At 47.2% G+C, this 25,136-nt stretch overlaps 1 protein-coding gene and 2 long non-coding RNA genes across 5 annotated transcripts; 1 reads left to right on the top strand and 2 right to left on the bottom strand.

Annotated features, from left to right (window-relative positions):
- The first annotated feature begins 1,489 nt into the window (after positions 1 to 1,489).
- LOC118560507 lies at positions 1,490 to 14,825 on the top strand. The gene is made up of 3 exons (XR_004929410.1): positions 1,490 to 1,647; positions 1,921 to 2,008; positions 14,485 to 14,825. It is a non-coding gene; the product is annotated as an uncharacterized LOC118560507 (long non-coding RNA).
- On the bottom strand, positions 4,176 to 23,205 carry zgc:162698 (Lung_7-TM_R domain-containing protein). Of its 3 annotated transcripts, none has more exons than XM_036131503.1 (21): positions 22,978 to 23,205; positions 22,132 to 22,204; positions 21,967 to 22,055; positions 20,687 to 20,800; positions 20,543 to 20,614; positions 17,555 to 17,614; positions 15,018 to 15,038; positions 14,832 to 14,946; positions 13,829 to 13,890; positions 12,085 to 12,268; positions 11,906 to 12,005; positions 10,922 to 11,015; positions 10,281 to 10,349; positions 9,933 to 10,041; positions 9,795 to 9,853; positions 9,615 to 9,718; positions 9,462 to 9,538; positions 7,921 to 7,982; positions 7,786 to 7,838; positions 7,680 to 7,710; positions 4,176 to 4,681 (listed from the first exon to the last, which is right to left on the bottom strand). In XM_036131503.1, exons 1-21 carry the CDS (start codon positions 23,113 to 23,115, stop codon positions 4,640 to 4,642), a joined length of 1,728 nt encoding a protein of 575 aa, XP_035987396.1. In that variant the 5' UTR covers positions 23,116 to 23,205; the 3' UTR covers positions 4,176 to 4,639. The 3 variants fall into 3 exon arrangements, with proteins under 3 accessions (XP_035987396.1, XP_035987395.1, XP_035987397.1); XM_036131502.1 differs by lacking the exon at positions 10,281 to 10,349 and adding an exon at positions 10,777 to 10,854 and having other exon boundaries at positions 22,978 to 23,204; XM_036131504.1 differs by lacking the exon at positions 10,281 to 10,349 and adding an exon at positions 10,777 to 10,854 and having other exon boundaries at positions 20,564 to 20,614; positions 22,978 to 23,204.
- Positions 18,147 to 19,058, bottom strand: LOC118560506. Its single transcript, XR_004929409.1, has 3 exons — positions 18,965 to 19,058; positions 18,553 to 18,801; positions 18,147 to 18,236 (listed from the first exon to the last, which is right to left on the bottom strand). It is a non-coding gene; the product is annotated as an uncharacterized LOC118560506 (long non-coding RNA).
- Positions 23,206 to 25,136: the final 1,931 nt, after the last annotated feature.

Raw genomic sequence — 25,136 nt, 5'->3', positions numbered from 1 at the left:
GTATGGTTCATAAAACTTAAATATATTTCCAGTCATCTTGTCCAGTGTAACAGGATGGTTTGTTTTAAATTATCCTCATATTTAAAGGCTTGTGTTAGCACCGCTGGTAAAGGATCATCTTTTACTGCTTACAGCATAATCTCACAATGAAAGCTGTAGAAAAATCTAAATATTAATTTAGTACATTTACCCAAAAGATCTCATGTTAAGAAATCTTTATTTTTTATTTAGTATTTCCTGCAAAATAGATGTTACTGAAGCCCCTTTTAAAATGCTTCAGGAACATCTATTTTAGCCAACAATGCTTTTACTTCTCTGACTTGATCAGTGGGTTTGGTGTGTGGACTTGATTCAAAGACACTCTTCAAAACAGGAATGAGCAGAGAACATACCATAAAGGCAAGGCAGATGCGTGTTGATTAGGTCTGCACCACATGCCTAATTCATCATGGCAGCGTGGCTCAACATAATCTGCATGTTACAAACTGTCTGCACAGCAATACGTGTCAGCTCGTTATTTCTGCACTATGCATTCAGGCTGTCTAAGCAACATATTTGGAGATACGTGTTTAATGCAGCACAGGAGGTTTTAAGACTAAAGAGGCGGTGAAGTCATTAAGAAACTAAACAGAGTCGAACACTTTTCATGGACGAGCATCCACACGAGAGAACGCAGCCCAACTGAAAAGGCTGCAGTACGTATGCCAGGTCCATTGGTGGCGCTGTGACGCAGCCAAACATGTAGCAAACCCCAGGCATGTGCAGAAAACATAAAGCGGGTTTATTAGAAAGGAAGAGTCCGACGCTACCAACACAGCTTGTCTGGGCAGGCTCAGACTCTCCAAAACTTACCGGACCAATCACAGCGCAGCACAAGATAGTTCACAATGCAATTACCCATAATGCAGCAGGGCATTTCTGTAAGCATGACAGTCCAGATGGAGGCCGCAGCGGAGCAGTGTTTTTATGATGCTCTTCATTATGTCCTGGATGAGCTGGATGAATCTTTAAAGCTCAACAACTGGCTGCTCTGAGAGCTAAAACAGAACGTCACATCAGAAGATCTCTGATTGGTTCTGTTTCTGCTGGTCCCGCCTTTAAAATCAGCTCCACCTGCTGCTTTCCAGACTGGTACGCCGTGTTTAAGTCAGTCTGGCTGGCCAGGCTAGCTACTAACAGCCGGACGCCATCTTTGTTTGGGAGTGACGTGCCTGCAGGTTACAGAGGGAGGCGACGCTACGTCGTCATGGTTCTCATGTACACGTGGAAAAGTGAGATCTCAGTACAGGAACATCTCAGTACAGGAACGGCAGAGGAGACGTATTCCCCATCCAACCATCACAAACACAAACAGGTCTGCTGAGGTCTACCGGCAGGTTCCACTGAAGGGACGCTGCTCACCTACTGCTGCTCCTCCCACATGGTTTGGGACAAGCTGTAGGACTTCATCTGGTTTCTTCTTCTCTTCCATAGCAGCTGGATCTATGGAGACTACAGTTAGCAGTTGTCCTGTGGACAGATTCTCCCACCTGAGCTGCGGATCTCTGCAGATGCTCCAGAGTAACCATGGCTGCTTCTCTGATCAACGCTCTCCTCGTTGGCAGCTAACTTCTGAAGAGTATTAGCTCTACCAGATTTCATCAAGAGGTGAACAGGCGGGCCACACTTTTCAGATTGTGTTATTTTCAAAATGAAAACATTTATTGCAATTTTACTTCCATTTCACAGTTAAACAGCCCTTAAAGTTGGCCAATCCAATACAATCGCATTAGAATGCAGTAAAATGAAAAAAAACGGAAAAAAAAAACGATTTAGTCCTTTTCTGTTTTTGCTCTTTGTGTCATTTTCACATCAGTTTTGCTACCAGACACAAAGTTAACTGATCAGGATTTCAGTGATTGTTTCTCTCCTGTTCTCCAGGTCAGGACACGGCGCGTTGCTCTTTGAGATCCTCAGCCTACTTCGTGTTGTCAGACAGGTCCTGGTTACCAGATATCCTCACACCAAGGTTAGCACCTGGGGCTAAAAGGAGCTCTGCTCTGTGGATAAGGGGGTTAATCACAGGCCATGCATGATTCAACACCAGGAGGGAATTACTTTTTCACATTGGCTTTACTTAAAACATTAAATCCTAATTTGAAAACATTTTCATATTTATTCAGGTTATTTTTGCCAGTTATTCACATTAGAAACATCCACTGTGTTTGTATGACTCCGCCTCAGCCTCCTGAGTCCTGAGCTCCAGCCCGGTGGAGTGGCCTCGGTGGAATGGCCCCGGTGGCGTGGCCCCCGGTGACGTGGCCCCCGGTGGCGTGGCCCCCGGTGACGTGGCCCCCGGTGGCGTGGCCCCGGTGGAATGGCCCCCGTGGCGTGGCCCCCGTGGCGTGGCCCCGGCAGGAGGACCCAGGTCCTGTCTCAGGGCTGCAGGTTTCACTGAGGAGGAGAAAAGCTCCCGTCTGGTTCTGGTTCTCCAGCTTTAGCATCAGCAGACGTTCCAGCTCAGATCTTTCTCCAGAGGTTCTGAGAGTCAACCAGCCTGGAGCTCCAGATGTTCCCACAGCTGGATGGAGCCGGTCGCTGCTGCTCTGAACGCTGAGGCTCTCCAGCAGTTCCAGCCGCAGACGTCTAATTCCTGACCGGCAGCGGAAATCTGCAGCATACCGTCTTCCTGTGGGGCCAAATCTCTGGGATTATGTTCTTACAGCCGTAATGCTGCTCAACACTCAAACTGATGCTCTGCTGCGTAAAGAAGCGTTAATGGATGAGGAGGGTGATTATGGAGCTGCTGCTGCTGCTGGAGGCTTCTGGGCGGAGCCGCAGGTGGAGGACATGTTGGTTTGGATCAGACGGGTTCAGGTGGACGACAGCGTTCAGTCAGGCGGCCATGTTTGCTCTCCTCCATCAGGCTGAAGATCAGAGGAGGTGCAGCGGAGGACTGCTCAGAACTTAAAGAACCAACGCCTACCGGCCACTTTATTAGGTACACTTTGCTACTGAGTTCAACAAACTCAGTAGTAGCGACGCTCCGTAAGCTTTAGGCATCTCTTACAGACCCAGACCGGACCGCTGGGTTCTGGATCCTGGTTCTGTTCTGTTCCCTAACCCAGATCACCTGCTGCTGTTTGCCTCGTTTCACCTTTTCAACACGCAGCGCTTTATAAACTAAGGAAGCTAAAAACAGGAAATCAATCCAAATCCTTTATTAAAAGCAGTTGTATAAAGACACGATTTTAGTTGCTCTCTGCAAAATGTACAACTGGTACTGATGGTTCTGATCCAAAGTGTATCCCCCTCAGCAGAACCACATCCATGCTTTCATGTCCTTTCCACCAGATTCTGACCCGACAACCTGAACGTTGCTGCTGAAACAGACTGGCACGTCTTCTGGTCCGGTTCTGGTCCGGTTCTGGTCCGGTTCTGGTCCAGTTCTGGTCCGGTTCTGGTGAATCTGTGACTTTCAGCCTCGGTTTCCTTGGCGAACAGGAGCGTTACCTGGTGTGTTCTCCTGCTGTTGCAGCCCGTCTGCTTCTAGGTTCTGGATTCATGGATTATGTTCTGCAGACTATTCAGAACCGGTGGTTATTGGACCTGCTGTTACCTTTTACCCTCTGGAACCGGTCGGCCCGGTTCCCTCCGACACCGAGACATTTTCCTCCACACAGCTGCTGCTCTCTGGACATTCTCTCCTCTTCAGAACCTTCTCTGTAAAGGACACGGACCGTCCAACAGACCCGACCCAAACCCAGAGAGACTATGTCCCGCTGGTGGATACCAGAACCAGCAGACGCGCTGCAGGCCGGTACCAGAGCAAGCTGGGCTTCCAGAACACCTCAGCAGAACCGCAGGGTGGTCTCCTCCTCGCCACGCCGCATTGGTGCAGGACCCAGGACCCGGTTCTGGGTGCAGCTACTGGACAGAACCCAGAACCACGGTTCAGTGGGAAGCTGAACTGGTTGCTCTGAAACAACACTGGACCCATCTACCATCAGAACCGAGGGCATTCTGGGTCTTGAGTTCATCAAAAAGTCACTAAACGGTTCAGTTTAGTGTAAAAACCAAACTGCAAAAAGCTTCTTGAGCTTCTAAAAGGAACGGACGGAACGGACCCGGTGGCCCGGTTAGCCTCAGGAACCTCCGGCGATGAACCGATGGTCTGCAGGAAGTTTCATCAGGAATCAGGCAAAGATGAAAAGCTTTATTGGTTGGAACTGCAAAACGACGACAAACCTCATAAAACGAAATTATTACTTGCTCTCTGCCATTCGTCCCTTTGGCTTTTACAGAAAAACATCAGAACCCACACAGACCAACCCAACGTGTCGTAAACAAAACATCCAGCAGGGCGGCGCTGCTGCACGACAAGCATGAAAACGGTAAATCTGATTAGTCCAAATATACTGAGTGTGACGAGAGGAGAGCCGTGATTATAAATAGAAACGAGTGATAAAAACGAAAGTGAAGGATGTTTGTGCGCCGCTGTGGCTCATCAGCTGCCAGGGTTTGTTTGATGAAGGCTTACAAAGCTCATAAGTCCTGGGAGCGACTTCTGCCTCTAAAAACTCTCCATCCCTCAGTTCATCTTTTCTCTTTCATGGCCTTTTAGCGGGAAGAAACCATCCCTCCATCCCTCCATCCTGCTTCAGTCCATCTTGGACATCTCGAACTTGGTCGTCTGAGTTTCCTGAAACAGAACGGCAGAAGAAGACGGTTCAGTTCTGCTCCAGCCTGAGCTGTGGAGAGAAACACTTTAAATTTCCACATTCCCAGAACTCCAGGAGGAGGAGTGGCAACCATCTTTCAGTCTGATTTACTAATTAGTCCCAGGCCAATTAATAACTACAGTTCTTTTGAACATTTAACCCTCAGTTTCACTCATCCAAACTGCAAAGCAATAAAACCTCTTCTGTTTGTTGTTTTGTATCGTCCACCAGGCCCTTACACTCAGTTTTTGGATGAGTTGTCAGATTTCTTATCTGATTTGGTGTTAAATACTGATAAGGTTATTATAGTGGGTGATTTTAACATCCATGTTGACACTGAATGTGATAAACTTAGTGTAGCCTTTAAAACTATCCTAGATTCAATTGGTTTTGCTCAAAATGTGCATAAACCGACGCACTCTCGGCTCCATACTTTAGACCTTGTTCTGACATATGGCATTGATTGTGAAGAATTAACAGTATTTCCTCACATCCCTGTCCTATCTGATAATTTTTTAATAATATTTGAGTTTGATCTGAGTTCTCCACCCCCAAAAGAGGGTTCCATTATAGTAGATCTTTATCTGATAATGCTGTATCAAACTTTAAAGGGCCTGTTGTCTATAAAACCCTCTTTTGCAGACAGAGTCAGCGGTTCTGTAGGACTCTGTACCTTTGGACCGAGCTGGCCATGGAGAACTATGATTTCTGGCCTGTTTTGTGGCAGAGGCCAGAAGAAGAGATTTAACCAGGCCCACAGCACCACAGATCCTCCACCGTACAGCTACAGCAGACCCAGCTGGAGGAATATTCCTGAAGAGCTCCTCGGGTCTGAGCCGCTGAAAGCGAAGCTCCGACTCCACGGCTTCATGTTTGTGATGGTAGGACAGAACCCAGATCTTTCCTGCACAGCTGCTTTGCCTGAATGGTATGTTCGCTTGTTTTGCCCATTATTAAGAGTGCTTAAAAGAAGTGTGATGTCTGTGTTAAAGGGAACAGGATCCCAGGTGTTACTAACGACGTACTGCGATCAATTAAACACCTGAACATTTATTTTAAAGGCACCAGAGTTCAGCCGCCCTGAAGCTTTAAAATCAGAAAGGGTTCAAATACTTTGTCAGGTTTCTAAAACATCTCCAGCAGGAATGAGCAGGTTTGAAGCTCTGAGGTCAGACTCTACCCTGAGGCGGACTCATCTTCACTTCTTCCTGATCATCTAAAGCTTCTACAACTTTAAAAAGGTTGATGAAGATCAGAAAGAGGAAGAGGAGCTGGATGTCAGCGAGGCTGTCAGATAAATCCAGGTTAAAAGGATTAATTCAGACCAACAACAAGCAGAGAGACGGAGCTGCAGCCTGATGGAGGAGATCACCTACGTCCTCTGAGACGTTCTACCGCTTAGAACCTCCATCATCACCGAGAGGAGGCGTGAAGCAGCTCACAGCACCTGCTGCCCGACCCGACCTGCTGCCCGACCCGACCCGCTGCCCGACCCGCTCTGCTGTCCACCCAACGTCCAGCCGGACCCTCCGCACCGCCGCTGATGTCACGCCGCTGATGTCACGCCGCTGATGTCACGCCGCTGATGTCACGGCGGCGGACGCGTCCCTGACCGACAAACAGAACCAGGAGGCAGAACCCAGCGGTCCGGTCTCAGCAGGATTCAGTCACCCGTGGTTCTGATTCTCGCCTTCGGTCCGATTGATAACGGCTGCAGCAACGCGCTCTCCTCGCCATGACAACAAGGAGGATAAACAACAGCGTGACGTCACCATGGAGACGGGCCATGCCTGATGGAGGTCTGCCTCCCTCTGCTGGTCACAGCCAGAACCGCAGGTTCTGCTGCTCTCTACCTGGACCCGTTTGGGTAACCAGGGTTCTGGGAGGTCAGGGATTCAACCGACTCAACCGGACATTTGTCTCTGAGCAGAACAGAAAAAAGAAGAAAAAAAATACAAATAAACCAGGAAGTGTGGCGGGTCTTAATATTCTCCCCCTCCCCCGAGTCAGCAGAACCTCCTGGGCTGCAGGTCCTGCTGCAGGTCTTCTGTTCTCCAGGATTCAGGTATGGACTTTGACTAGGCCACTCTAACCCATAAATCCAGCCCATAATATCTCAGGCAACAGGTTCAGATGGTTCTCCTCCTGGAAGGAGAACCTCCACCTCAGCCTCAGGTTCTCCAGCAGCCTCCAGGTTCTCCTCCTGGACGGTTCTGGTTCAGAGCCTACACCGCGCTCAGGACAAGCTGTCGTTCCACGTGGGGGGGGATGGGGGGGATGGGGGGGGGGGGGGGGGTTCCTACCGAGAGCCACCAGAACCGGGACACCCGACATCTTGAAGGCCCAGCATCTCCACCCCTCTGCTGCTCCGGTTCTGACAGAACCAGACTATTGGGCTTCCCCCTAAGAAGCTGAAGGCTAGCTGTGACATTAATTGAATTAATTTATTACGTCTGCTAAGAGCGCAAACATAACTCTGAGCTGTGGATCTGTGCAGCTCCTCCAGAGTTCTGCTGATCAGTCCAGTTCAGCTGGAAGCATTAAGAACAGAGCTGGTTTATCTGGAATATTAAAAATAAAGGGATTTTATCTAAAAATGACGCAGCCTTTCTAATGAAAGCAAAGCAACGATCCTTCCTTTCCTCTTCTGTTTATGCAAATATATGCTAACGGGTCCGTTCCGTCGCTGACGCTGCTTTTACAAACTCACATCAGGATTTATTTCAGGGTTTCAGAGTAAAGAGGGCTGAGAATATAAATGTAGGCCACACTTTTCAGATTTTCCTGTCATGCATTTTGTACGAAGCGTTTGTAAAGGTTGGTCTGGGAATAACGCTTCGACCAGGAGGTGAAAGGTTCTGATGACCCAGATCAAGAATCCTTTCCTTCAGGCTGCAGACATCAACTTTTATGTCTCTGAGAACAAGAACTGGAAGGAAGTTAAAATCTATAATGTATAATGTCTGAAATTGTTCTCACCTCGTCTGAGTCCAGCAGGGGCGGCAGAGCTCTGCGGGGAACAGGAGACGTTGACCTCAGCTGTCATCTCCATGTTAATCCACTCATTTACAGAAAGCAAACTTACATGTCTGCCATAGACGACGGGATGTTCTCCTCCACCCACTTCAGATCCTCGTCCTGCCGCGGCACATTTACACAACAATCAGCCGCTGCACGGTTACCGCTGCTGCAACTCAACGAGCTTTTCCACAAAACTCACCACTTTGCTGGGTCTTGCCGTCCCGTTGGTCTCGTTCTTCGTCCCCCTCATCTTCATCCCCTCTGCAGGAAACAGAACAGACTGAGAAGGAGCACGACTGGAGCAGCTTCAGTTTCTACCACTGACCTATATTATACACTATATATAATATAATGCTAATAGCTGCTGTTAAAACGAGTCGCTGTGAAGCCACCAGCCGCCATATTGGTACTCCCTGCTTTCCTCCAGTAACTAGGGAATATGTGCGCTACAGCATCAAATAACGAGGATTTTCTCATGTTCAGGGGGGGATTAAGACTTTTAAAATGTCAAATGCCATATAGTTTTATGTTATGTTCTTAAAAATATCAAGTACTGAGAAATTCATGTGCTGAAATATTTTGCATTTTATCTAGATAAAATAAAAAATAATAAAAAACAAAAAATAAAAACATTTATAAATATATAAATAACAATATACAAGTATATATATATATATATATATATATATATATATATATATATATATATATATATATATATATATATATATATATATATATATATATATATATATATTTAAAATAAATAACATGTAAAATATTTCAGCACATGAATTTCCTAGTAGCTGATAGTGTTAGTACATCCACTGACTATAAAATTACCTGTGAAACGTTTTCACTCAGCCAGAAAACTGCTTGTTGTTGCAACCAAATCCTATGGGATTCTGTGAGAGTAGGGAGTAGCAAGATGGCGGCCAGTGACTTCAGTTTTTCTGGCAAATCAGCGCTCCAGTGTATAATATAGCTCAGTGGTTTCTACCTGTTTGTCTCCTGGATTAATCAGAAATATTTCCAGGCTTGGAACTTTGGTGCCAACAGCTGAGTTAGAGACGATTATTCATGCTTTCATCTCATCGCGTCTCGACCATCCTAAGAATATGAAGATCTCCTGGCTGACTTCTCTGTTTATAGAAATTAATTTATCATTCATGGAGCCGTTTGTTTTCCAGGACGAACCCAGCAGTAAATCACCAGCAGGGTTTATTTTGTGTTTTCCCCAAAGCGTCTCTCTTCCTGACTGTGTGGGACGCTTAAATCAGCTGATTAGTGTTTGCAAACATTAAAATAACATTTTACTTTCTGCTGTTCTCACGCAGTCTAAAGCTAAACTGACCTCATCCCAAATTCCTCCAACAAACCCTGGCTCTTAAACATAAATAACTAAATACCATAAATAATAAATGTCACCTCTTCATTCACTGGTTTCAGTCACATAACCTGAAGGTTGTTATCCATATTTATTTGGTATCATTCTCAGTTTTATCACCTGTTCCTTTTTAGTAGTTTTGTTCGTTTCACTCAGTAGTTTAGCTAAAATGTTTGGTGACTTAATTATTAGACGTCAAACCCTGATTGGCTGTTATCTGCCTAATTATCCCAGGTGCTGCTCTGACTGGGTCGTTCTCAGTAGAATGATTTATAGCCGCAGCACCAAAGAGGAGCCATGAGAGCCGGCAGGAAGGAGGAAAATCAAAAGAGCAACAGATGAAGGTGTCTGACCAAACGCCTCGTTCACCATGGGCTCCTTCTCCTCGTCTTCCTCACTGTCTGCGTCCACCAGCGGGCTGAAGGCGTACCTGCCGCACACAAACGGGTTCAGTTCACACCCACAGACTAACAGGCTGACCATAAAACCTCCAAAGCGCCGCCTACATCTGGTTATTGGCCGACGGTCGCCACAGAAACATGATGACCAGCAGAATGATGGAAAACAGGAAGCGCCAGAACGCGTCCTGTATCCACAGCTCCCTCCAGTCCTGAAACGAGAACCAGAACCAGATAAAGTGCTGATGAAGCAGGTCGTCTCCACGCAGAGCTGGAGCAGGTACTTACAGAGCGACACTTGGACATGGTGAAGTTCTTGGCGGTCCAAATGATGAAGATGACAGAAGCTGAAAGCAGCAGAGAGGAGCTTTTAAAAGGCGATACCAGGATCAGGGAGGACATGGTGGCGGGGAGACGCTGACGCACCGATGACAGCGAAGATGAGCGTGTTGCTAAAGTGTCTGAAGAGAGAAAGCTTCACCACGTTCCTCCTCAGCTTCAGCAGCTTCATTGTCTGAGCCAAACTCACAAAGATGTGGGAAGGAACCGTCAAGGAACATCAGAGCAGACAACAACCTGGAGATGTTTTAGAGACTGAACTGTTTCCATTTAGCCCTGCTAGCAGCTTAGCTCCCACAGCTAAACCTGGATTACAGGCTCCAGAACCCATCAGAGGCTCCTAAAAGCCACAATAAAGCTGGAAAATCAGAGGAAAGAGGCAGGAACGGTTTCTGTGGCTCTACAGGTAAAAAAGGTCAGTGCAGTAGCGGATATCCACCAGCAGAGGGTAGAGTCGAGCACAGCCAGAGGAATAGCAGCCAGAAGAACAACATCGTCTTCAGCCTGAAGAAAGGGACGAGGAAGAAGAGGAGCTAGTAAGTTTGGGAGTTAAAGCAGAAGAAGAAGAAGAAAAGAGGAGGCAGAAATGAAAGGAGGGAGAAACGGATGAGAGAAAAATAAAGAGAGAGAGAGAGAGAGAGAAATGTGTTAAATCAGCAGCCGGCGATTAGTTCTCAGAGATTTACTGTGACGGCTCAGATGAGATTTCCACGTGGTTTTCTTCTTCTTCTGTTCTCAAATTAAACATCTGACATACTTCAACAGGTGTGACTGAACCACACCGCCCCCCGGTGGTCACAGCTTCCATGAGACTAACATGAAGCGCCCCCCCACAGAGAAGCACGGTGGTGGCAGCACCATGCTGTGGGGACACGCTGGACGTATGAGCAGGCTGAGAGAGTTTTCTGTTAAAACCCGTTTTAAAGGATATCCACCAGACAACACAGGAGTCAGTCAAGGCCAGCACAACATCACACACAATCAGACTCCTTTCGTCGTTCCCTCGATCCTGCAGGGACACACAGGTTAGACACCACAGACCAGCGGGAGCCGAGTCGCCGGTGTTCAGGACTCACGGTGTTGACTCGCAGGACTCCCTCGATGATGGAGAAGAGCAGGTAGAGAAGCCCCACCCCCACCACTCTGTGCAGCAAGGCGCCGAGTCTGGGCCTGAAACCCAAACACAGTGACGGAGCGATTAGCATCGACCCCGCAGCACAGGTACGAAACACCTGGAGTCAGCCGGAGGGATTAGAGGGCAGAAAATCATCTTAGAACCAGAAGACAGCTACAGATCAGGAAAACATGAATAAAACCTTCCACAGCCGATCAGAAACTTTAAGGTTTTGTCTGCTTACACAGGAAGTCACTACCATATATGGATGAGGAAGTAGCATCTGTGTAGAAGCCTGTGACTCTACGGCGGGATACAAAACACAGATTACCTTCCTAATTAAAAAGACCTAACGAGGAAACCTTAAACCGGTGTTTGGTCATTTACTGGAGACACGGGAAACCTACAGAGTGGGACTTCTTGCTGCAAAGATCTTCTATACAGGAGATGCAGACGTAAACGGGGGAACTCTAACCGCTTCCTACCCCAGGATTATGAAGTAGCAGGTAGTCAACAGCCAGACCACCGAGGAGGCCAGGTTCTAAGGAGGTTTATCACTTTTTATCCATAAACCATCGTTTACCCACAATGACGCGTCACAGAGGGACGATGGAGCTGAACGGGCTGTGAAAGACAATTTCTAGCTAACATTCTGACGCCTCCATCGCTGGAGTGCAGCTCAAACCCCTCAAGTAAAACAGGGACTGATTAAGTTGAGAAAAATTAGTCTTTCACATCTTGGATGACGGTGTGTGCTCCTCACCAGACTGATGCACCGTGAATACGCCGTAAGTCAGTCTGGCTGGCCGGGCTGGCCGGGGTAGCCCCCCCCCACCCCCCCCGTGCACAAAGCGTTGTTTTTGTGTCGTTTATTGTGATGTACACCGTCTCCAGGTCAAAGGTTGCTGATAATCACAGCAATAGCAGCAGTTCTTCTTTTACTCACTTGACGATCCCATATCCCAGACTGGCGATGATGACCAGAACCCTGGCCAACGTCCTCTTCACCGCTGAAAGCACCTCAGCAAACACCACCGCCCCCTGGACTGCAGGAGGACACATGGCAGCTCAGTGTGTTTATCCTCCCAATCAGCTGCTGGAATAAGAGCCGCTCCGCTCGCCTACCTGACAAGCCCTCGTATCTGATGCTCTGGAACTCGCCGTAGTACACGGCTTTCTCCAACATCCCAAGGAAGATGACGCCCCCGATCCAGAACTGGATCCTGAGCAGATCCCTCCAGTAGCAAGCGGACAGAACCAACCAGAGCACGGCCAGCAGCACATAGACGATGCACATCACCATGTAGAACTGGAGAGAGAAGCAGAGACAGTGCTGCAGGACGAGCAAATGAGCGCTAAACGGGTCACCGTCCCCAGCTGCAGCTTCTCCAGGTCAGTCCTGGTTCCTCTGAGGGTCTGATAATCTGGGGTCTGATAATCTGGGGTCTGATAATCTGGGTCTGATAATCTGGGGTCTGATAATCTGGGGTCTGATAATCTGAGGTCTGATGATCTGGGGTCTGCTGACCTGGGGTCTGCTAATCTGGGGTCTGCTAATCTGGGGTCTGTTAATCTGGGGTCTGCTAATCTGGGGTCTGCTAATCTGGGGTCTGCTAATCTGGGGTCTGCTGATCTGGGGTCTGATGATCTGGGGTCTGATAATCTGGGTCTGATAATCTGGTTCTGCTGATCTGGGGTCTGATGATCTGGGGTCTGATAATCTGGGGTCTGCTGACCTGGGGTCTGATAATCTGGGTCTGCTGATCTGGGGTCTGATAATCTGGTTCTGCTGATCTGGGGTCTGATAATCTGGGGTCTGATAATCTGGGGTCTGATAATCTGGGTCTGATAATCTGGTTCTGCTGATCTGGGGTCTGATAATCTGGGGTCCGATAATTTGGGGTCTGATAATCTGGGTTTGATAATCTGGGGTCTCATAATCTGGGGTCTGATAATCTGGGGTCTGATAATCTGGGGTCTGATAATCTGGGTCTGATAATCTGGGGTCTGCTGATCTGGGGTCTGATAATCTGGGGTCTGATGAATCATTTCTGTCTTGGTGTGAACAGATCATGTTGCAGCAGCTGTTTTCCTGCAGCTATCTGAATCAACACTGATTCTAGTGGCATGTTTTCTTATTTTTCCCATTTTGAAAAATGGCTAGGAGGAATAGTCACATTTAGACCTGTCAGATTGAAATTACACAACCTACTAAAGTATGAGTTTAAACCTGTTACATTTAGCTGATGCCAGTTACTGAGACACCTGGGATTTTGTAAATAAATAAATAAAAAACTAGCAGGTAGTATTTACCAGGAACCAGGTCTGGGCGATAGGGCTTTAAAATAAAATCTCACATTTTATCTGACCAAATCTGATTAACATTTTTTTCCTCCTTTTCGTTTCATAGAAAAGAATTAAAGGAATAATTTTAAAAACTTGCTTTTATGTCAAACATTTCATCTGGGAGTCGACCTGAACTCAAAGAGAAACTAAAAACAAGCTGTGAAACATGCTGGTAAAACAAGATGGCCGCCCTGCCACCGTAAACAATGAAGATATAACTAAATGTTTGCTGCTAATCATATTACACAATGAGCTGAGAACAGGCTTCATTTCACTGGTGGAACTTCAAATTAACTAAAAAAGTAAATTAATAAATTAAAAAAGTTGCCCCTTTCCAATATTTTGATAACATATTTTCCTAAACACATATTCAGCATCGCTGCTGTTGTATTGATGGAAGCCCAAAGAATGCATTGGCAAAATAAAATCCTGATTAGATTAAATGAAGTAAATCTAATTAAGGGATTAAATGGAGTTTTCCTGCCAGGAAGACGCTGCAGGGCTGGAATGGAGCGCTTCTTACCACCATCAGAGGCCATTCGGTGGCAGAGATGAAGCCGTGAGGACCCTTCATGCTGACCTGAACTGCAACACAAACAGACAAACTGCTCATCCAGTCGTCACACACACTGGGAAACCGCGTTCTGTCTGGAGGCAACGGGCCTAACACCAAAATCACGCTAGAACCCGATTTTATGAGCAGAACCGGGTTTTTTTTCTCCATGTTTGATGTAAATAATGGTTGTGGGAACATCTATTCTGCGTCTGCTCTGGGTTTCATGGTTCTGTCATCATACTGGTTCCTCTAGGGATGGAGACCTTTAACATTAGAACCGGTACCAGAACTCAACGGTACCTATTCTCAGTATTTTTGTTTATTTTGGGAGTAATAAATGTTAGTTTATTAATACAATCTCTATATTTTTCAATTTAACATTTTTTTTGTCAATATATAAACTTTTTTGGGTCTAGCAATGAACCTTAATAAATAATTTATGAATTTTAAAACAGCACATATTACTAAGTTTTACCATAACAGCCGTTATCAGAGGCACAGAGTGAAGGAGGTGAATAAGGGACTGAAGCTGTGTGTGAATAAAATTCAGGGATTTATGTTAGTACAGTTTCAGAGAAGAAAAAACTAAAAACATTATATTTTGTCCAGGTTTGTAATTTAAGGCGAGATGCGTTTACAACGAGGGACGAGGCTGCAGCCCGTCTGTCTGCTGTGGGACGGCTAGGAGAAGATGAGGAGACGCTCACAGCAGAAACCGCCGCTCTGAGACAGGAACTCCACAACTATTGTTACTTTCACGGGAAGTCACCGATAAAAGAAGAAAGCAGATCGATCCTGTATCGTTCCTGTACCATGAGCGAGAGCATGCTGTGCTCATTTTATAGTAAAGTGAGGACCTTTTTTGGTCCTGGTTAGTTTTTCTGGACTAGAAGTCAGGTTTAGGACTAAGGTGTCAGTTTAGGGTCCGGTCCTCACTCTGTATTTAAAAGAAGGATGTGTGTGTACTGACGCTGCAGGCTCCAGGGCGTGGTCCCGTCTGATTGGTCCTCCACCTTCAGGATGAACATGTAGGGCCCGTCCTCCCAGGACTTCGCCACCAAGTCGAAGTCGGAGCGCGGGGCGACCTGAGGGACAGACCAGCGTTACCTTCCAGACGCCTTCAGCACCGCGCAGCTGCCAGGACCCACATACTCACCTGACTGGAGGCGCCGGCAGCCTGAGGAGCAGAGAAGAAGAAGGTCTGAGCGCCACAGAGCATCACTTACACCAGTACAGGTAACATCAGTACAGGTAACATCAGTACAGGTAACGCCAGTACAGGTAACGCCAGTACAGGTAACGCCAGTACAGGTAACGCCAGAACCGGTAACGCCAGTACAGGTAACGTCAGTACAGGTAACAGCAGTACAGGTAACGCCAGTACAGGTAACGCCAGAACAGGTAACGCCAGAACACGTAACGCCAGTACAGGTAACGCCAGTACAGGTAACGCCAGTACAGGTAACGCCAGAACAGGTAACGCCAGAACAGGTAACGCCAGTACCGGTAACGCCAGAACAGGTGACGCCAGAACAGGTAACGGCAGTACAGGTAACGGCAGAACAGGTAACGCCAGAACAGGTAACGCCAGAGCAGGTAACGCCAGAGCAGGTAACGCCAGAGCAGGTAACGCCAGAACAGGTAACGCCAGAACAGGTAACGCCAGTACAGGTAACGCCAGAACAGGTAACGTCAGTACAGGTAACGCCAGAACAGGTAACGCCAGTACAGCTAACGCCAGAACAGCTAACGCCAGAACAGCTAACGCCAGAACAGCTAACGCCAGAACAGGTATTGCCAGTACAGGTAACTCCAGTACAGGTAACGCCAGTACAGGTAACGCCAGAACAGGTAACGCCAGAACAGCTAACGCCAGAACAGGTATTGCCAGTACAGGTAACTCCAGTACAGGTAACGCCAGTACAGGTAACGCCAGAACAGGTAACGCCAGAACAGGTAACGCCAGTACAGGTAACGCCAGAACAGGTAACGGCAGAACAGGTAACGACAGTACAGGTGACGCCAGAACAGGTGACGCCAGTACAGGTGACGCCAGTACAGGTGACGCCAGTACAGGAAACGGCAGTACAGGTAACGCCAGAACAGGTAACGCCAGAACAGGTAACGCCAGAACAGGTAACGCCAGTACAGGTAACGCCAGTACAGGTAACGACAGTACAGGTAACGCCAGTACAGGAAACGCCAGAACAGGTAACGCCTGAACAGGTAACGCCAGTACAGGTAACGCCAGTACAGGTAACGCCAGTACAGGTAACGCCAGAACAGGTAACGCCAGTACAGGTAACGCCAGAACAGCTAACGGCAGAACAGGTAACGCCAGTACAGGTAACGCCAGTACAGGTAACGCCAGTACAGGTAACGCCAGTACAGGTAACGCCAGAACAGGTAACGCCAGTACAGGTAACGCCAGTACCGGTAACGCCAGAACAGGTAACGCCAGAACAGGCAACGCCAGAACAGGTAACGGCAGTACAGGTAACGGCAGAACAGGTAACGCCAGTACAGGTAACGCCAGAACAGCTAACGGCAGAACAGGTATTGCCAGAACAGGTAACGCCAGTACAGGTAACGACAGAACAGCTAACGCCAGAACAGGTATTGCCAGAACAGGTAACGCCAGAACAGGTAACGCCAGAACAGGTAACGCCAGTACAGGTAACGCCAGAACAGGTAACACCAGTACAGCTAACGCCAGAACAGCTAACGCCAGAACAGGTAACGCCAGTACAGGTAACTCCAGTACAGGTAACGCCAGTACAGGTAACGCCAGTACAGGTAACGCCAGAACAGGTAACGCCAGTACAGGTAACGCCAGAACAGCTAACGCCAGAACAGGTAACGCCAGTACAGGTAACGCCAGTACAGGTAACGGCAGAACAGGTAACGCCAGTACAGCTAACGCCAGAACAGCTAACGCCAGAACAGCTAACGCCAGTACAGGTAACGACAGAACAGCTAACGCCAGAACAGGTAACGCCAGTACAGGTAACGCCAGTACAGGTAACGCCAGAACAGGTAACACCAGTACAGGTAACGCCAGTACAGGTAACGACAGTACAGGTAACGCCAGAACAGCTAACGCCAGAACAGGTAACGCCAGTACAGGTAACGCCAGTACAGGTAACGACAGTACAGGTAACGCCAGAACAGGTAACGCCAGAACAGGTAACGCCAGAACAGGTAACGCCAGAACAGCTAACGCCAGAACAGCTAACGCCAGAACAGGTAACGCCAGTACAGGTAACGCCAGTACAGGTAACGCCAGAACAGGTAACAGGTAACGCCAGAACAGGTAACGCCAGAACAGGTAACGCCAGAACAGGTAACGCCAGTACAGTAAACCGGCATCTGGCCCGTTTATGGTTTCTTTCACACCAACAGAACCTCAGTTCCACCTGGAGGAAGAACCCCTGATCATGGTGCTGCCACCACCATGCTTCACTGGTGACACGTGGTTCTGTTTGGGTTCCTAGAACCGGAAATGATCCCAGGATTTTAACATCCCAGTAAGTAAAGGACCTTCTGACTGACACCATTCTGTGGATCCACTGAAGGATCCGGATCAGTACATTTCAGAACAATCCTTCCAGAACAGCAGAACTTTATTTCAGCTCAGCCAGACCCGCTGCAGCTGATGCTGGACGGGTACCCAGGAGTACCGGACCTCCGTACCTTTGGTTCTGGCATTTCTGCGCCTCTCCTCTTCCTCCCGGACGGCTTTTCTGTGGGCGCCTGCAAGACAAACACCAAAACTCAGATAAACTCGGCAAGAATGTTCAGAACCAGAACAGAACCCTTTAACCCAGAATCAATGCAAACACGACGACAACGACCGGCTGTAGGGCATTCAAACTGTAGCGATGCGTTCACTGACTGCTCGTTAACCTCCCTGCTGATGACCTCGTTAGTCTGGTCCAGCAGGTAACGGTGCGTTCACTGACTGCTCGTTAACCTCCCTACTGATGACCTCGTTAGTCTGGTCCAGCAGGTAACGATGCGTTCACTGACTGCTCGTTAACCTCCCTGCTGATGACCTCGTTAGTCTGGTCCAGCAGGTAACGGTGCGTTCACTGACTGCTCGTTAACCTCCCTACTGATGACCTCGTTAGTCTGGTCCAGCAGGTAACGATGCGTTCACTGACTGCTCGTTAACCTCCCTGCTGATGACCTCGTTAGTCTGGTCCAGCAGGTAACGATGCGTTCACTGACTGTTCGTTAACATCCCTGCTGATGACCTCGTTAGTCTGGTCCAGCAGGTAACGATGCGTTCACTGACTGTTCGTTAACCTCTCAGCTGAGGACCTCGTTAGTCTGGTCCAGCAGGTAACGATGCGTTCACTGACTGTTCGTTAACCTAGTCTGGTCCAGCAGGTAACGATGCATTCACTGACTGTTCGTTAACCTCCCTGCTGATGACCTACTTAGTCTGGTCCAGCAGGTAACGATGCGTTCACTGACTGTTCGTTAACCTCCCTACTGATGACCTTGTTAGTCTGGTCCAGCAGGTAACGATGCGTTCACTGACTGTTCGTTAACATCCCTACTGATGACCTCGTTAGTCTGGCCCAGCAGGTAACGATGCGTTCACCGACTGCTCGTTAACATCCCTGCTGATGACCTCGTTAGTCTGGTCCAGCAGGTAATGATGCGTTCACTGACTGTTCGTTAACCTCCCTACTGAGGACCTCGTTAGTCTGGTCCAGCAGGTAACGATGCGTTCACTGACTGTTCGTTTACCTAGTCTGGTCCAGCAGGTAACGATGCATTCACTGACTGTTCGTTAACCTCCCTGCTGATGACCTACTTAGTCTGGTCCAGCAGGTAACGATGCGTTCACTGCCTGCTCGTTAACCTCCCTACTGAGGGCCTCGTTAGTCTGGTTCAGCAGGTAACGATGCGTTCACTGACTGTTCGTTAACCTCTCTGCTGAGGACCTTGTTAGTCTGGTTCAGCAGGTAATGATGCGTTCACTGACTGTTCGTTAACCTAGTCTGGTCCAGCAGGTAACGATGCGTTCACTGACTGTTCGTTAACCTAGTCTGGTTCAGCAGGTAACGATGCGTTCACTGACTGTTCGTTAACCTAGTCTGGTCCAGCAGGTAACGATGCGTTCACTGACTGTTCATTAACCTCTCTGCTGATGACCTCGTTAGTCTGGTCCAGCAGGTAATGATGCGTTCACTGACTGTTCGTTAACCTAGTCTGGTCCAGCAGGTAACGATGCGTTCACTGACTGTTCGTTAACCTCTCTGCTGAGGACCTTGTTAGTCTGGTTCAGCAGGTAACGATGCGTTCACTGACTGTTCGTTAACCTAGTCTGGTCCAGCAGGTAACGATGCGTTCACTGACTGTTCGTTAACCTAGTCTGGTTCAGCAGGTAACGATGCGTTCACTGACTGTTCGTTAACCTAGTCTGGTCCAGCAGGTAATGATGCGTTCACTGACTGTTCATTAACCTAGTCTGGTCCAGCAGGTAACGATGCGTTCACTGACTGCTCGTTAACCTTCCTGCTGATGACCTCGTTAGTCTGGTTCAGCAGGTAACGGTGCGTTCACTGACTGCTCGTTAACCTTCCTGCTGATGACCTCGTTAGTCTGGTTCAGCAGGTAACGATGCGTTCACTGACTGTTCGTTAACCTCCCTGCTGAGGACCTCGTTAGTCTGGTCCAGCAGGTAACGATGCGTTCACTGACTGTTCGTTAACCTCTCAGCTGATGACCTCGTTAGTCTGGTTCAGCAGGTAACGATGCGTTCACTGACTGCTCGTTAACCTTCCTGCTGATGACCTCGTTAGTCTGGTCCAGCAGGTAACGATGCGTTCACTGACTGTTCGTTAACATCCCTGCTGAGGACCTCGTTAGTCTGGTCCAGCAGGTAACGATGCGTTCACTGACTGTTCGTTAACCTAGTCTGGTCCAGCAGGTAACGATGCGTTCACTGACTGTTCGTTAACCTCCCTGCTGATGACCTCGTTAGTCTGGTCCAGCAGGTAACGATGCGTTCACTGACTGTTCGTTAACCTAGTCTGGTCCAGCAGGTTGGTCCAGTTTGTGCCTCCAGGGTTAAACTATGAAAAGCATCCAGAAGCTGCACTAAAGACCTCGAGGCGTCTAACTCCGTCTCTGAGTCAACACTGAAACAGCCAAGAGGTGCATGCTAACTCTGGGGGAGCTGCAGAGAGCCACAGCTCAGGTGGGGGAATCTGTTTGCAGATTGCTAAACACCCAGCAGGAGACATGAGGAACACGGTTCTCTGATCAGGAGAGCAGAAGCTTTTAATCAAAGCGCCATAAAGACACCGTCCCCACAGTGAAGCACGGTGGAGGCAGCATCATGCTGAGGGAAGCAGGTCAGAGCTGCTGGAAGATGAACCAGGACCATCCTGGAGGAGAACCTGTTAGAGGCTGCAGGAGACCTGAGGCTGAGGTTCTCCTTCCAGCAGCCTGAGGTATTATGGGATGGATCAGATCCATTCGTTAGAACGGCCTAGTCAAAGTCCAGACCTGAATCCATCTGAGAATCTGTGGCAAGACTAGAAAACTGTTCTCCATCCAGCCTGACAGAGCTGGAGATGTTTTGACGGATGGAGAAAAGAGATTGCTGTTGACTTCAGGAAAAATCTGCCCCCCCTCCCTTCTGGGTCGGATGAGAAGAATTACCTGAACGGTTCCGACCCTCACCTGCTGCTGGTTCTTCAGGGGTTTCAGCGGGTCGAGCGGATCTAAACCGAACTGAGACACAAAACAAGCAGCTTTAGTTCCTCTTCATCACAGCCTGTCTGTGGTCAGCGTGTCGCTCCTCACAATATGCGGGCTCTTCTTCTGGCAGTCGACCGGTTTGTACTCGTGGCTCACGTAGGAACCGGTTCCTTCGTCTGCGATCACCTCCTCCGAGTTGAAGTAGCTCTCAGGATTCAGCTGGAGGCACGAAATGTTGAAACCACCCAAAGACGGAGGCAAACGGGACAGAAGAGTCGTTTAAACGCACAATAAACAACTGAATCATTGTTGGAAACATGGAAATAGAGAACAACTAGTGTGACTGGATCAGTGGATCAAAGACTGAATGAGTCGTTTAAACGCACGATAAACAACTGAATCATTGTTGCAAACATGGAAATAGAGAACAACTAGTGTGTCTGGATCAGTGGATCAAAGACTCAATGAGTCGTTTAAACGCACGATAAGCAAATGAATCATTGTTGGAAGAATGGAAATAGAGAACAACTAGTGTGTCTGGATCAGTGGATCAAAGACTGAATGAGTCGTTTAAACGCACGATAAACTACTGAATCATTGTTGCAAACATGGAAATAGAGAACAACTAGTGTGACTGGATCAGTGGATCAAAGACTGAATGAGTCGTTTAAACGCACGATAAACAACTGAATCATTGTTGCAAACATGGAAATAGAGAACAACTAGTGTGACTGGATCAGTGGATCAGAGACTGAATGAGTCGTTTAAACGCTCGATAAACAACTGAATCATTGTTGGAAACATGGAAATAGAGAACAACTAGTGTGACTGGATCAGTGGATCAAAGACTGAATGAGTCGTTTAAACGCACGATAAACAACTGAATCATTGTTGCAAACATGGAAATAGAGAACAACTAGTGTGACTGGATCAGTGGATCAAAGACTGAATGAGTCGTTTAAACGCACGATAAACAACTGAATCATTGTTGCAAACATGGAAATAGAGAACTAGTGTGACTGGATCAGCGGATCAAAGACTGAATGAGTCGTTTAAACGCACGATAAACAACTGAATCATTAATGCAAACATGGAAATAGAGAACAACTAGTGTGTCTGGATCAGTGGATCAGAGACTGAATGAGTCGTTTAAACGCACGATAAACAACTGAATCATTGTTGGAAACATGGAAATAGAGAACAACTAGTGTGACTGGATCAGTGGATCAGAGACTGAATGAGTCGTTTAAACGCACGATAAACAACTGAATCATTGTTGGAAACATGGAAATAGAGAACAACTAGTGTGACTGGATCAGTGGATCACAGACTGAATGAGTCGTTCGTGTGCAGGTCTGTGTCTGGAGGGAGCTGCAGACTCTTACGTTCCTGTTGTAGACCTCGTTGTAGCAGTGGGAGTTCCTCAGGTACCAGGACACCACCAGGCGTGCGGACGTGCAGTTCTGGGACAGAACTGAGACAGAAACCCGTGAGTCCTGGTGCCGGTCCAAAGTGTGCGTGGTCAGCAGAGCTGACGGGACGAGACCTACCTCTGAGGTGGACGCTGCTGTCGTTGAACAGAGTCTTCCTGTAGGTGAAGAACTGAGGCTTGTTCTCGCCTTCCTGGAAGACAGAACCAAACAGAACCACAACGTTCAGCGTCACTCTGACGGCTCCACCCAGGCGGGTCAGCACCGCCGTAAAGCCAGGGCAGCACGTCCTGCTTTTCCCATGGAAACGACCCAGTTCTGGTGCATCTGCAGCGGATCAGAACCGCTTTGGTCTGAGATCCCCGTTAGTTTACCCCACCCTGTTCTGAGAGGTCTGAGAGGAACGTCTGAGAGGAACTGTCTCTTTAAATCTGCACAGAGGAGGAGGAATGATGCTCTGGGTTTACAGAACCTGGACCAGAACCTTCTAACGCGAGTCCGTCTGTGCAACAACAGAAGAAGAGCGTCCAGAACTCAACCTGACTGAACCGCAGTGCTGGGAGGGGGAAGCTGAAGGAGGATCTACTAGAGGTTCTGAAGGAGGTTCTACTGGAAGTTCTGAAGGAGGTTCTATGGCGTTCAGTAGGAGGTTCTACTGGAGGTTCAGAAGGAGGTTCTACTGGAGGTTCTACAAGCTGCAGAATGAGGTTCTACTGGAAGTTCTACAGGGTTCTGAATGAGGTTCTACTGGAGGTTCTGAAGGAGGTTCTACAGGAGATTCTAGAAGCTGCACGTTTCCTGCGAGCCAGTCAGACCCGCTGTGACCTGATGGAGCCGTTGGGTGTCAGATGTTCTGACCCAGATGAGCTCCGTGGATCTCCGGAACCACCTAGACCCGCTAACGGGGGTTCTCCCGCCTCCTTCCTCATCAGTGGCTTCTAGCTAGCAGCTCAGCAGGAAACTCACGCTGTGGATGTTCTCCGTCCATTTCCCCGGTTCCGACGTGGCCCGAACCGGTCCAGTTACACCCGCCAGGAGCACCAGCAGCACCGCAGAGGAACACAGTCCAGAACCGGTCCGTCCCGAACCCACAGAGTCCGCCATCAGAACCAGCAGGAAGACGGAACCAACCACCGTAAACAGACAACTCACAACAAGCTGTACACTTCCGGGTTCGGAGTGATGACGACAGATGCTGAAGAGGGAGGCGTTCAGGGACTGTGGGACGTTTTAAAAGGAACTGAACATCCTGTTTCTGACGCAGACGTGAAACATGATCCGGTTGGTTTTCTGAATCACGTAGAAACACGTCGCGTAGACAGTTCTACGCGCCTCTCTGGCTCACTGATCTATATTTATCCACTAGATGCTGATTGGCCGTTGGTAGAACACGTCACTGTGAAGCCACCAGCCGCCATATTGGTGTTCCCTATTTTCTTCCAGTAACTAGGGAATATGTGCGCTACAGCATCGACCAACGATGATTTTCTCATGTAAAAAAATAAATAAATAATAAATAAATGGCGGCCAGTGACTTCAGTTTTTCGGGCCGATCAGCAATCCAGTGAATAAATACATAGAAATAATATATGAGTAGACGCGTCATTGGGTGGGTTCTGCCTATGCTGCGATGCGTCAGAGCGTCCGCCATCTTAAATGTGGCAAATCTGCAGTTACTCAGTCACTTAAACAGTATCAGAGGGACTTTAATCTCTGAATATACTTTGTATTCGTAGTATTTTTGTTTTTGTAATATTACAAGTTTATTTTCGTATCCCTTTAGCTTCTTTCTCCTGCATTTATTCTCCTAAAGAACAAAAATATTTAAAATAATCTAACCTGGCCCTATTACTCCAGGAGTGAAACAATTCTGCAAACTGTGTCTGTTCTGGAAATATTCCCTCTTAATTCTCATAATATGACGTTTTTCTCATAACATAACTTTTTTGTTTGTTTGTTTTTTTTTTTTTTTTACTTTATTGACCTAGGACTTTTTTTTTCTCATATTATTAATTTTACCTCTTTAATACTCCCCCAAAAAGTCTGTTCCTAATGGTTCACATGTGACACGGTTTTTGAAATAATGAAGACCACAATGTTTAGATTTAACAAATTGATCCTTATATTCATAACACATACACACACACACGTGTATATATATATATATATATATATATATATATATATATATATATATATATATATATATATATATATAATATATATATATATATATATATATGTGTGTGTGTGTGTGTGTGTGTGTGTGTGTGTGTGTGTGTGTGGATGTCTATTTATATATATATATATATATACTGTAAGTAATTTTCCTGTAAAATAACAGTAAAGAGCTGGCAGCAGAGACGCCAGCAATATACAGTTATTTTTACGGTATTCATCCGTAAATTGATTTTACAGTACTAGACCGTAAACCAGAAATACTGTATTTTTCTGTATTTCTATGAGTTACAGTAAAAAGCTGGCAGCTAGGACACCAGCAATATACTGTAATTTTAGGGTTTTCATACCGTAAATTGACTTTACAGTAGTAGTCTGTTTTCTCACTGTTCAATGATTTCACAGTCTAATACAGTAAAAAATAAATGCATCATATTTCTATTACAGCATGTGTTTTTCCTCTTAAAATAGTCCTGTGAGATAGATTAAAATTTCCTCTAAACTCCACTTAAAATATGTATATTGTGTAATCTTCAATGTATTTTCAGATGTCTATGAAAATGCAGAATACTGTATGCAGGATTGACAACATTTGGAAAACAAACGTAAGAACATTTTGAAAAAGTGCATCAAGGCCTTTTCAAAACTATTACAGTACAGTTAGAACGTGGATTTATACATCATTACATTACATATGGATAAAAGAGAACATTTAGGGAAGAAACTGTACGTTACTTCCTAAAGTAGTCCTGTGAGGTAGTAGTAGTAGTAGTAGTGGTCCCGGGAATGTGGGTGGGTGTGAACCACCCTGATTCAAATCTTGTGGATCCAGGAGAGATGTTCAGTTTGTTAGGCGCTGTTCCTCTGCAGCATTATTCCAGTGGAGCCACTGTCAAACAACAACAAACAAATATTATACAATCAGGAATGTACAATATACTCTCCAA

The sequence above is a fragment of the Fundulus heteroclitus genome, unplaced genomic scaffold (assembly GCF_011125445.2).
Source record: "Fundulus heteroclitus isolate FHET01 unplaced genomic scaffold, MU-UCD_Fhet_4.1 scaffold_44, whole genome shotgun sequence".
Taxonomy (NCBI): domain Eukaryota; kingdom Metazoa; phylum Chordata; class Actinopteri; order Cyprinodontiformes; family Fundulidae; genus Fundulus; species Fundulus heteroclitus.
The sequence above is the reverse complement of the archived record's forward strand: the minus strand, read 5'-3'. Positions and strand labels throughout refer to the sequence as shown.